Genomic DNA, 12,213 nt, shown 5'->3' on the forward strand with positions numbered 1-12,213 from the left:
GGGGTGGGGGGGGGGGGTGGGGGTGGAGGGGGGGTGAGAGCATGAGAGCAGGGTGAGGAGTTCAGTTCATAGACTTCATATCTCTACCACTGAAAACTTTTCGGATGGTTCAGATTCAAACCGGTTCATTAAACGTTGCCTCATATTCCACCTTAACAAACATCTTTTTCTCTTCAGAGCTCCTCCACTCACACGGGACTCGTAACATCTGTGGAATCGATGCAGATCGTCCAACATCTGTATTTAGGGACACACGTGTACTAATGAAATTATCTTTATAACTGCTAGAGACTCCAGACTGAATGAGGTTAAGATTTAATATTTTGTCTCCCATAGATTTCTGCATACTTATTTATACTCAGTCTAAATAACCACTGAGCCTTAAATGGATAGCTATCATTAAGATTTTATTGATACAGATATTAATACAAGAACTGTTTATCAATATCAATACTTATCTAAACTCTTAGCAATAGCTTTTACATTTATGTATTTGATTTAATTGTTTCTATTGAACGGCTGGTATTTTTAGTCACGTTTTATGTCTTTTAATGCATCTTATTTGTATTTATGTGTATTTTTATGCCTCATGTGAGCTGTTATGTCTTTTATTTATTCTTCTGCACAGCATATTGGTCCACTGTGGTTGCTTTTTTTAAAGTGCTTTACAAATAAAGTCAGATTGGATTACATTTATCTTAATTTCTGTTCTTTTTCTTTACGTTCTCCTCATTCTACACTTGTTCTGTTTTATTATCAGCCTGTCAATCAACTGTGAAGCACTTTAAACAAGACTTTAAACTACATTAACCTGTATGAAATGGTGCTATATGAATAAAATGTGTTCATATAATGTAAAACACAAGCGAGAAGTAGCTGCATGACGCTAATAAACATAATTTGCATGTGCCTAGATGTCTGAAAAACTCAATGCCCAATATCTGAATGAACAAGGCTTGAATACTAATAGTAGGGGTATACTAATCAATGAAAAAAATCAGTACCAATATGAACTCATATTTACACATGTGGTGAAGTAGGTTAAATTAGACAACTGTATTCATACAAATTGAGTTCAATCATCTGTACACTGAAGCATATTCAGCCTGTTTTTAGTGTTTTTTTATTCCTTTATAGTGAACTTTTATCATGATGTCATCAATTTGGTGACAAGTGGCTGATTTTAGCCACTAATATCCTTAAATGGGGCGGCTGTGGCTCAGGAGGTAGAGCAGTTGTCCTCCAGAGGTAGAGCAGTTGAGGAGGTAGAGGAGGTAGAACGGTCGTCCTCCAATTGGAAGATTGGCGGTTCGATTCCTGGCTCCTCCAGTCCACATGTCGATGTGTCCTTGGGCAAGACACTTAACCCCAAATTGCTCCCGTTGCTGCTCCAACGGTGTATGAATGAGAATGAATGGTTAAATTCCCCCCTGATGAGCAGGTTGGCACCCTGCGTGGTAGCTCCTGCCATCAGTGTATGAATGTGTGTGAATGGGTGAATGAGATGTAATGTAAAGCGCTTTGAGTGGTGGTAAAGACGAGAAAGGTGCTATATAAGTACAGTCCATTTACCATTTACAAATGTTTCTATAGCAATACATGAACTCACTGTAAGAGTAAAGAAGAGCTCAGTCTGTCCTCTGATGTTTATGTATAAGGGGCTGAAGCTGTTGATGGAGGTTTATGGACAGAAACATTGTTCATAAAGTGAGAGGAAGTGATTGAGTGTAATGTGTTTATCAGATTTTGATCCCTACTGTACAGATAATAAGACTTCACTGTGTGCAAGAACTTAGTTGAAATTGTTATTGTCCGCTCCTGATTTAGCAAAAGCAAAAACATGTAGTCCGCATTTCCCTCGGCGGACTTAACCTCCAGATAAAAAGGGGCACATAAGCAATCACCAAAGAAAAAATAACAACAACTAGGCAAGTAACAGAAAAGATTAAAAGACCAAAAACAAAGCACGCCTGAAATTAAAGCTCCCTGATCGACAAGATTAGCATCAGTAAAAGAAGAATCCTGTGTTTACCAAAACACACTAAGTATTTTAAGCTGGAGCATGGACATGGCAGATTCAAATCTGACTAAAACCACAAACTATCTGTGTGATTATGTTATTAATCGCTTCGGTCCCCAGGTAGACCCAACAGTAGTCCTGCACAAACAGAGATTTTCTTAACTTTTGTGCAATCTGTCACTCACATCCTTTTATTGCTAATCTATCTCTTGTTTTGTTTCCCTTAAAAAAAAAAAGAAGAAAAAAAAAAAAAAGACTTCATCTTTTCTCAGAACCCATCTACCCATCGTGACTTCCTGTTTTGAGCTTCTTCCTTGGTGATGTTGCTAGCAACTGCTGGTAAACAAGGTAAACAGGAGGTGAGAGTTCAACAGATGTTCAGCAGTACTTTTCCTGCAGCTGCAGATGCTGTGAATCGGTGGCCACAGACACAGCTGAATCTGGCAATGATTTGCTGTTTATGGCTGGGTTGAGTGAGTATAAACTTCACACACCTTGCACGTTGCTTCACTGACCATGGTGTGATATTAAAAAAAAAAAAAAACAGTTTTCACGGGTAGATTGCTTCAGACATGTTGCATTTGCCGCAACAGGATGTTAGAATTTAAAAAAAGGAGAGGAGATCTCATTATCCTTCGCTCTCATCATCAGACCTAGAAAAGCTATTTAAATACAGTGTAAAGTGAATTCAGACTTTTTTTCTTCTAAACACATTAAATAGGTCATAAATGTATTTCTAAAAAAGGTGTAAAAAGCATTTCAGCCATTTAGATTTGAATTGTGGAGCTAGGCTTCACAAACTGTGTTTCAAGATTTCTGTGTTCAGGATTTAGTGATTAGCATAAACCCGCCCCTGCTGCTGTAGAGGTATAAATACATTCAGCACACACTACTACTACTACTACAGTCTACAGTTAGCCAGTTAGCTGAGTTAGCCACCGAGTTAGCTGCTAAGTTAGCCGCCGAGCTACCAGCCAAGTTAGCCGCTGAGTTAGCTGCCGAGATCCTAGCTACCAGCCGAGTTAGCCGCCGCGCTAGCAGCTGAGTTAGCAGCAGAAAGCTCTCAGACCTAGCATCTACCTAGTGGTGACTTTGATTGACAGGTGACACTTGGTAGGGGGCGGGGTTTCAGCAGATTTATTCTTACTTTACACGGACACGGAAGTTTTAGCATGTTTTCAGTTTGCACATCACCTGTTGTTACCTCCATTAAAACATAGACTCTAAGAACAGTCAGCTGTAGTTGCCCTCAGTAAGTTTAACAGGCCTGTAGATGATTACAGAAAGTAAATAACAACACTCACCACTGTGCAGCAAAGAGGCCAGAACCACCACATGAGGGCCAAAGCCACGAGAGCCATCAGCACCAGGAAGACGATGAAGACCACCCAACCATCCGACTGAAAGACACAACAACAACACAGATATAGATACAGAGTCTGTTTAAGGTTCTGGGGAAGAATTTGAGTTTTATTACAGAGCAAAAAACAGATAATCTGATGTGCACATGCAAATACTTTAGCTTGGTTTAATAATCATTAATGATGGTTTATGGCAGAGGAGTCAAACTCATTTTCATTCACGGGCCACATACAGACCAATTTGATTTCATGTGGGCCGGATCATTAAAAAGATGGAAGGAAAGAAGGAAGGAAGGAAGGAAATAAGAAGGGAAGGAAGGAAAGACAGGCAAAAGGAAGGATGGAAGAAAGGTAGGAAAGACAGACAGTGAAGGACGGACAGACAGAAGGGAGGGAGGAAGGAAGGAAGGAAAGACAGGCAAAAGGAAGGATGGAAGAAAGGTAGGAAAGACAGTGAAGGACGGACGACAGAAGGAAGGGAGGAAAGAAGGAAGGAAGGACAGAAGGAAGGGAGGAAGGAAGGACAGAAGGAAGGAAGGAATGAAGAAAGGAAAAAAGGAAGGTAGGGAGGAAGGACAGATGGATGGAAGGAAAAGAACACAGGATGGCAAGTGGGCCGGACCACACCCCTTGGCGGGCCGTATTTGGCCCACGGGCCACATGTTTGACACCCCTGGTTTATGGTACTGAAATGACTCTATTAAAAGGTTTTGCACCATATTTCAAATCATATTTCAGTCCTTCCTTATTGTGTGCATGCAATAATAATAATAATAGACAGTAAAACACTATTAATATTACTGAAGTCTATTTAGGAGCCAACAGTGTGCTCAATGCTCATCACATGATAAACACGGATGATGAGAGGATTAGAGAAGTTCTGCTCATACAGACATTCACACAGTTAGATATATATATATACTCGTTCTAACACAGGAAATGTTGAACCATTGACGACATAGGAAACAGGAAATCAGTGCTTAGTGTAGTTTCGATGCATATTAGATGCTCGTATGTCATGGGTGGTGGTGGTGATGATATTCAGACTCACACATGTGGAGGCAGTGATGGCGTAAGGGCTGGGGATGAAGGATCGTCCATTGTTTAAGCTGATGTGAACCTCCATAGTCCTGTGAGGAGAGGAATAAACAGACAGTTTCATCAGTAATATGTTTAAATCAACCTGCGCACACACACACACACACACACACACAAGGCTTCGGTATTATTCGGTGCACAGCTCATAAGATTCTCCTGCAGGTGTCTCACATTAACTCTGCATTAAAAAACATCTATTATAACAAAAATGTGCACAAACAGCAGTGTAATATTGTTTTAAAGAAGGGCTGTCAGCGTTAACGCGTTAATCGTGATTAGATTAATGCAATCCATAACGCGTTAATTTTTTTTAATCGCATTTTAATGTTGCAAGCCTTTTTGTCCCTTCTACTCCCCCGTAGACGGCTCCTCTAGCTGTAGCGCTATGCTTTGAAGTGGCCTCCTGCAGTAAACCTACCGCGCTGATGGAAAGTAAGAGAGCTACTGGACTTTTGAACGGCTTGTTTAACTTTAAAACACTTCCAGACGCTTCAGTTGACAAGTCAAAAGTAAAATGCAACCTGTGTCAAACGGAGTTTAACTACCACCGGAGTACGTCGAGTTTGAGTTAGCACCTCCACGCTAAACACCCAGGTGCAGCCAAGCGAGCCTCAGCTCCACCAAAGGACCATTTTGGAGTGTGGGAGTCGCAGCAGAGCCGTGATTGATTCCCAGTTAAGACACTCTGGTAAGAAATGCTTTACATTATGGGCTTAAACCTGCCTTCAAATGTAAAATAACAGGATTTTAAACATGCAATTCAAAACGCGATTAATCGCAACTAACTATGGAAATTCTGCGATTAATCGCGATTAAAAAATGTAATCGCTTGACAGCCCTATTAAAAACATTAAAAATAAGAAACCAGGAATATGAGCATGGCTATATCTCAGTCTCAATAGTTACAAATTATTCAGGCTTTACGAAAAAAAAAAAAAAAAACCTCCCTTATGACTGCCACTGACAAAAAGGGAAGAACTAATTTGTCCTCTTTAAAAAAAAAAAAAGTAACAAGTGGAGCTCTCGCATTAGCACAACGCTCAGTGCAGAACACAATGGGAGCAAACTAAACGGTCAACCAAAGAAGGAGGAAATCCTCTCATTATCACCGCCGTCAGCATCGTGTGTAGAAGTAAACTGACTGGCGGTAACAAGGCTTGTGAACTCCTATGACTTATTTAGAGGGGGGTGGGTGAGGGGTGGATGGGTGGGTGGGGGGGTACGGAGGCCAAAATGGGCGCAATTAAAACCCTAATGATGAACGGCACCGCAATTTCCATATGTCTATTACGCCCGATCCAATTACTGCAGGTTTAATGAGAATTCAGGATATGGATGGAAACGAGTGAAACGCCTGAAATCCTCCTCCTCCTCCCCTCCAACGTTAACACACACACACACACACACACACACACACAGACAAAAAAAAGAAAAGAAAAGAAGAAAGAGGAGAGAAAGAAGTGGGCACAGTGGTGATTGTGTGTGAGGGGGCCAGCTGTGAGTGTGTGGTAGTGTACAGGGGAGGCCTGCATAAAAACCGGTGCTGCGGAATAATAACAAGAAAGCTCTCTTTGCTTTGGATTTCGCCCCGAGGCTGTGCCTTGGGCCACCGATTCTCCTGTGGTTCAGAACAGATGAGCAACCAGACCATGTGTCCATTACTATGCAGTGTATTCTAAATATTCTAAACTGACTCCTTTGCACCTTTCCTTATTTACCCACGCTAAATATTTAACCATACAATTCACGGACGTTCAAAAACCCCGGATGCACTTTGACACTTCGCTCAACTTGTTGATGCCTTGACTTCTCTTTTTTTTTCTTTTTGCTTTATAATTTTTTATTATATGTTTTTCATTTGATATGTGATTCTGATCATTAATGACTTCTTTTGATAAGGTGGTCTAGGTAGAGCTAAAGGTGCTTTTCATTTAAACTGTTAATCGTTAATAAAAAAGAAGAAGACAATAAATAGGGTAAAACAATCACAGGTATGTCAACTACTGAGAATGGTTTTAAAGTTAGAGAGAGGCTTAAGGGTTTTATATTTCAGATAAAATTGCAGAATACTTACTTAATAAGAAATAACGTAAAGGAGGTAAAGGATTGTCATTTGGTTTATTTTATTGCTGATAGGTTATATGGTTTATAGATACTCTTAACTGGGCATAACATAATAAAAATAAAATGTAGTATGAGTAGGTGAATACGATAAGACGAGACACAAGTTAAAGTCAGATGACGGGCAGTCGAGTCACAAAAATATCCCATAATAAATCTTTTAAATCTACCAGGGAGATAAAATAATCTATTATAATAATCAATTTTGACCCATGAGGAGAACAGGCATTCATTTTAATTTACCATCTTTTTTTTAATGTGTAAAACCTGCTAATAAGTTGGAATGAAGTTGGCTAAAAAAGGTCTATAATTTATATTTTTTGCTTTATAAACAGTTAAATCAGACCGGGTCAATTTTGACCCAGGTGGACAAAAGCTGCAGAGTCCACAGGAAGATAACAGGAGCGTAAAAAATAACGATATACAGTATCTGGAAAGAGTCCTGTCAAGATTGGTGCACACATACTGTATATTTATATTTATGTGATTATTGTATTTTGAACTCTAGTTGCAAGATTTAAGTGAGAAAGTTGTGAGTAGTTTGGGAGGTTTTTTCCTTCATTATCAATAAGAAAGTCATACTCGAAATCTTTCCTTCCATCTGCCATAAGACTCATGAATCTGGACAGAGGCACTAATCGGAAATGAAACATACTGTAACTGTATTCCAACTGTGCAATGTCCTGTCAATCCTTGGATGCCTCTTCTTTTATTCTTTTATTTCTATTTATTTATTTTAGTCGTGCAGTTATTGTTTGTTTGTTTTTATGTTTTTTTTATGCTGGAACTGCTTAAACTGAATTGCCCCTCGGGGACTAATAAAATTGTTTGAATTGAATTGAATTGAATTGAATAACAAATTTGAATATATTGGGTGTAACTCTAGTAAGAATGGGGCAGCGTGATAGTAAAAAATGCCTCTAATTAAGTACAAACATAAAAGATGACCAAAAACTATTTGTGCAGTTTAAATTTTAATTGTTATGTTAAATGTTGAATATGAATCTTTAGTTATATGCACTTCAATCTGAGGGTCAAACATGTTTTAAAAAAAGGCAGCTGGACAGTTTAAATCTGAGTATCTGCTGAGAAAAAGGTATTAGTTGTAATTGTTTGTGCTCGTTACTCTTCTGCATCAAATGAGTAACTCCACCGCTCATATATAAGAAGATTTCTGTCTTTGTGTCTTATAGCAGGAATCTCTGCAGCTCAGCGAAGCCGCTCGGAGCTTCTTGCATGTTAACTAAGTGCTTGTGCTAAATGGGTGAAGGGAGAGGCTAATTTAGCTGACACCCTCAATCCGTGATAATGGTGGGCAGGTTGTTAATCAAGCTGGAGGTGCGGACCGCCGCATGTGAAGGAGGAAAAGCTCCCAAGCGAGTTACACTGACAAACCCCACCTCACCCCCCCACCTTCACCCTCGCCCACAATCCCTCCCTCCCCCCCCTCCTCCTCCTTCCACTGACATCGCCGGACATCCTTAACGCACCGCAACCCAACCATAGTCGACGAGGCCTTTTTTTTCCTTTTTTCTTTTTCTCCCCTCCCTGAGACACTGACTGCTAATTTACAGAGTTACTGTTGAGTAGGCAGAATCTGCTCCAGCACAGAGGCATAAGTCATACATCCTCTTTCCTTTTTCCACCCTTTTTTTTTTATATATCCAGGAAAAAGGAAAGATGAGTAAATGGGTGAGGACATCTATGAAAATGGGTGTTCTGTATTACTGTATTACACTTGGTGCTGAAAATATGAGTCAATTAATTGATTTTAACCATTTTTATAATTAATAAAGTGGTAAAATCAGGTAAAAAATGTGAAAATCTGCATCTTTCACTGTAAATTCAATATATTTTTGGACTTTTTTCACCATTTTCTGGATGAAAAATGATAAAATGACTAATTAGAAATACAATTATGAGTTGTAGTATTTTATAAAGGCCTTGAACAAACCTGTAAATATCTTGTAATGATGCACCAAAACATCTTTGCTTTAAAGTCACCTGTTTTTTTAACTGTATATTACACAAAGACACACAAAAAGGGTTAAAAAGAATAAAAAACCCCAGCAATGAACGACTCTAAAAAGAAGCCAGATGAATAATTTAAAAACAACGCTCGCTGTCATTTAACTTTTCCACAGTGAAAGCTAGTGAGTGACACCGAGGAGAGAGTTGCAGCTGTTGCCGGGTCGACGGTTATCTTTGAATAAGTGGGAGATGAGAAGGCAGATTGTCACGGGGGCCAGGGGGATCAGTCAAAATTGGGGTAGAAAGCGAGACGGGCTCCAAGGGACACCAGTTGAAGGGCAGAAGGCCTCTTCCCGCCGCAGATTCCTGGCTCCACTTTGGATAAAGTTTGTCCCCAGGCTCCATATAAGCTGTCACAAAGTAGGCCCGTCGTGACACTAAGCTTTGGTGATGCGATACAGCTGGACCGGCTGACAATGGTGACACTAATGGCTTTCAAACTTCCCTTAAAGATGTGAAAATTGAGGAGGCTGAATAATTCACAGCGGAGCATATGTAAGGCCTGTCACTCGGCATCCAGGAGTCATCACTCTGCTCGAGTTTCGTGTGGCACAAGTTCTGACGGAGAGGGAAGGGAAAGTCTGTTAACGAGAGGGATCGTCTCATGAAGCCAGCTTGGGGAGAACTTGACGAGAAGTTGCGTTCCTGAATGAGACGACTTGGCCATTTGGAAAGAGTGACGGGATGGGTACTCTAAAAAAGTTGACTGGTGCTACTAAATTAAAATAAATTAATGATACCTTACCACTGCTGCGGCTTAAAAAGACCATATGCAAGTCTTTCCAAGTTCTTACCTTACCTTACAAATGTTACCAAAACGTTTTGCTAACCTTTTGCTTTTTCCAAGTCATATTTTTTCCAACATTTACTGAAATAACCTTTTCAGGCCTCGAAGAATCCTTCAGATGAAACTATCAGAGCATTGCTTGTAACTCCTGTCCTCCTGTCCTGTAAGCTCCTAGATATTTGGGATGAGTAGGACCTGATATCCAAGCATTGTCTTCAAACAGGAAGTAGTTTTGTCCTCCCTTTGGTTTATTTTACTGGATAACACAATTAATTCACCAGTGTATAAAACTATTTCCTTACATTTACACCTTCCTTTTTGTCATATTTTATATGTATATAATTTACCTTTTGATCCTGTGAAGTACTGAAATAACCTTTTCAGGCCTCGAAGAATCAGAGAACTGCTTGTAACTCCTGTCTATACTACTATGATGTGGGTCATATGTAGATGATGCTTCACTGTAAAGGATCATTACCCAACAATGATATATAAAGTATACGTAGCTTGTAGTAAACTGGCTAAAACATGGAACATCACTAGCATGGCCTAACAAGCTCTTTACCTCCTGAGTCCTGAGCTTTTGTTTGGTATCCATTTTTAATTTCTCCTAGATATTTGGGAGGAGTAGGCCCTGATATCCAAGCATTGTGTTTAAGCAGGAAGTAGTTTTGTCCTCATATGGGGACGATGAGTATATTTTACTGTATAACATAATTAACTCACCAGTGTATAAAACTATTTCTTTACATTTACACCTTCCCTTTGCACGAATGATAATAAAGTCCCAATATCCTCGAACGAGTACTTCCTGTTTGGCAGTGTCATAGCTACATTTGTATAGAAAATCAAACTACAAACGTTATTAAGCATAAATAAAAAAGTTTAAACCATAACATTTGATAAGGTTTTGTATCTGGTCCACTTTTGTCTGGGGATCGGCCAAGATGCCCGCCATCTGGTTTTTAGACTGATTCACGTAATGTACTTTTTCTACCACTAGGTGGCGTGTACGAATGAGGACAACTAGTCAAAGTTAAGCAGAATTAAGTATAACGTCCAACAAACACAAAATGTAACGTCCCTATATGATGACGCAGGGTTGCAGGAGGTTAAGTAGCACATGGAAAACCCTTTACCAGACTGGATCTACCAATAAATGATCCTCTTCAGGTGAAAGTGTTTATGAATTTGTTGCTTTAGTTCTTAGATTATTTTCTATTTTCTATATTCGGACAAGCTTGAATCATCTGCAGCTCATTGCATCCTTCAATCAGAGAGGTCTGCTTCTAATCAATGCATAGCCGAGGTGTCTCTGTGACAACATGGAAGACAATCAAACAGGACATTTCTATCATAAACATCTTCATACCCCCACTGGAGCAGATGGAGCGTTGCCATTGCTAGCAGCTGCCCCGGGACAGCCTGTTTAATTATTGATGAGCATTAGCATTAGCTACTGTACCTGCTTTGTAAAGCAGGTGTCGGCTGCCCCCTCAGTTATTTTTTGCCCTCCGTGTTATTGTGAAAACACCAGGTGAGGACATGCTGCTGCAACAGCGCAGCCACTTAACCTCTCAATCGGTACCCCAGCAAAGCATGCTGGGTCTCCTAATGGGGATACGCACAGAGAAGGGAGGAGGAGGAGGGGGGGTGAGGAGGAGAAAGAAGGAAGGGCGTCAGCAGATGCCAGTGTTTCAAAAGCCTGATGCCACAGCTGTCAGCACAGATGATGCCTCGGCCGTGAGTGCTCCTACACTGCTCAATGACCAACTGAGGACACTGCGATTCCTGGACATTGAGGCTGGATGTGGAGCCGCCTGCTCCGAGTCCCCTGTGGGACGAGGAGATGCAGCTGAGCACCTCAGCTCAAGTGACTGCTGCATCTGAAATATGTTCCCCAGCAACCCCCGTGTGCCAGGTCAACACAGAAGTAATTCAAGCAGTGTTCACCGAGGAGAAAGCCTCATGTGGAAGGAAACATGGGCAAAACAAGGGAAAAGAAACACGAGGAGAAAAAGACGATTCTTTTTCGGCTGAGTAGAGCCGTGTTAACCGAGCACCCTGAGCACCAGCAGCGGTGATGGAGCAGAAGTAGACAGATGGACGGAGACGGAAGTTTCTGGGCTCCAGCGTTCCATGCAGGTGGTCCGGGGTGCAGGGATTGTCAGAGCATGGTGAATTATTTAAATGGGGAGCGTGGAAAAGGGAATGGCTGCATCTGTCGCACATCCTTTTAAAGCCCCTCCAGCAGATGTGTTTACTCACCGCCCGTACCAGCTAACTACTTAATGGGTCACCATCGACAGCCAAGAGTTAATTAAGCAGGCCTTTTGCAAATGGCGGGCGCATCAGTGTCAGCTCAGGTCCTATCGGGGCGTCGCAGGCACTGTAAGACTGTGGTTTACAAATGTAGTCGCTCAAGTAAATCTTTCACTACATCTTTGAAAAGTAGGTTGAGAAACATCAGCTTCTAATTTGCACGTCTGATGATTTCTATTTAAGAGAGAAAATCTGTATGAAAACAAAAATGCTGCAGTAGCTTCTACTGTAATAACGGGTATATTTCTTCACATCGATAAGTGAGGAAAACCAGTTTGCAGAGCTTGACTTGAGGAAAAATATGTTTACATCTTCAGTGTTTCGCTTTAATGTTAAATTAGAGCTGGGCGATATGGACAAAATCAAACATCATGATATTATAGACCAAATACCTCGATATCGATATTACAACAATATTGTAGAGATGACTGTCGATGCTTTCACAAAATATTAACACTATGAAATGTTTGATT

At 40.5% G+C, this 12,213-nt stretch overlaps 1 protein-coding gene and 1 long non-coding RNA gene across 2 annotated transcripts in view; one reads left to right on the top strand and one right to left on the bottom strand.

The window, feature by feature from the left end:
* The window catches only part of LOC128365515 (uncharacterized), a 245,603-nt gene that overhangs the window by 113,345 nt on the left and 120,045 nt on the right, over positions 1-12,213 (top strand). The gene's annotated exons all lie outside the window — the stretch shown is intronic.
* antxr2a (ANTXR cell adhesion molecule 2a) overlaps positions 1-12,213 on the bottom strand; it is a 107,667-nt gene that overhangs the window by 65,077 nt on the left and 30,377 nt on the right. Inside the window, 2 exon segments of the mRNA XM_053326271.1 lie at positions 3,325-3,420; positions 4,433-4,511. Coding sequence (XP_053182246.1) covers positions 3,325-3,420; positions 4,433-4,511 — 175 coding nt within the window.

This window comes from Scomber japonicus, chromosome 9 (genome assembly GCF_027409825.1).
Source record: "Scomber japonicus isolate fScoJap1 chromosome 9, fScoJap1.pri, whole genome shotgun sequence".
NCBI classification, from domain to species: domain Eukaryota; kingdom Metazoa; phylum Chordata; class Actinopteri; order Scombriformes; family Scombridae; genus Scomber; species Scomber japonicus.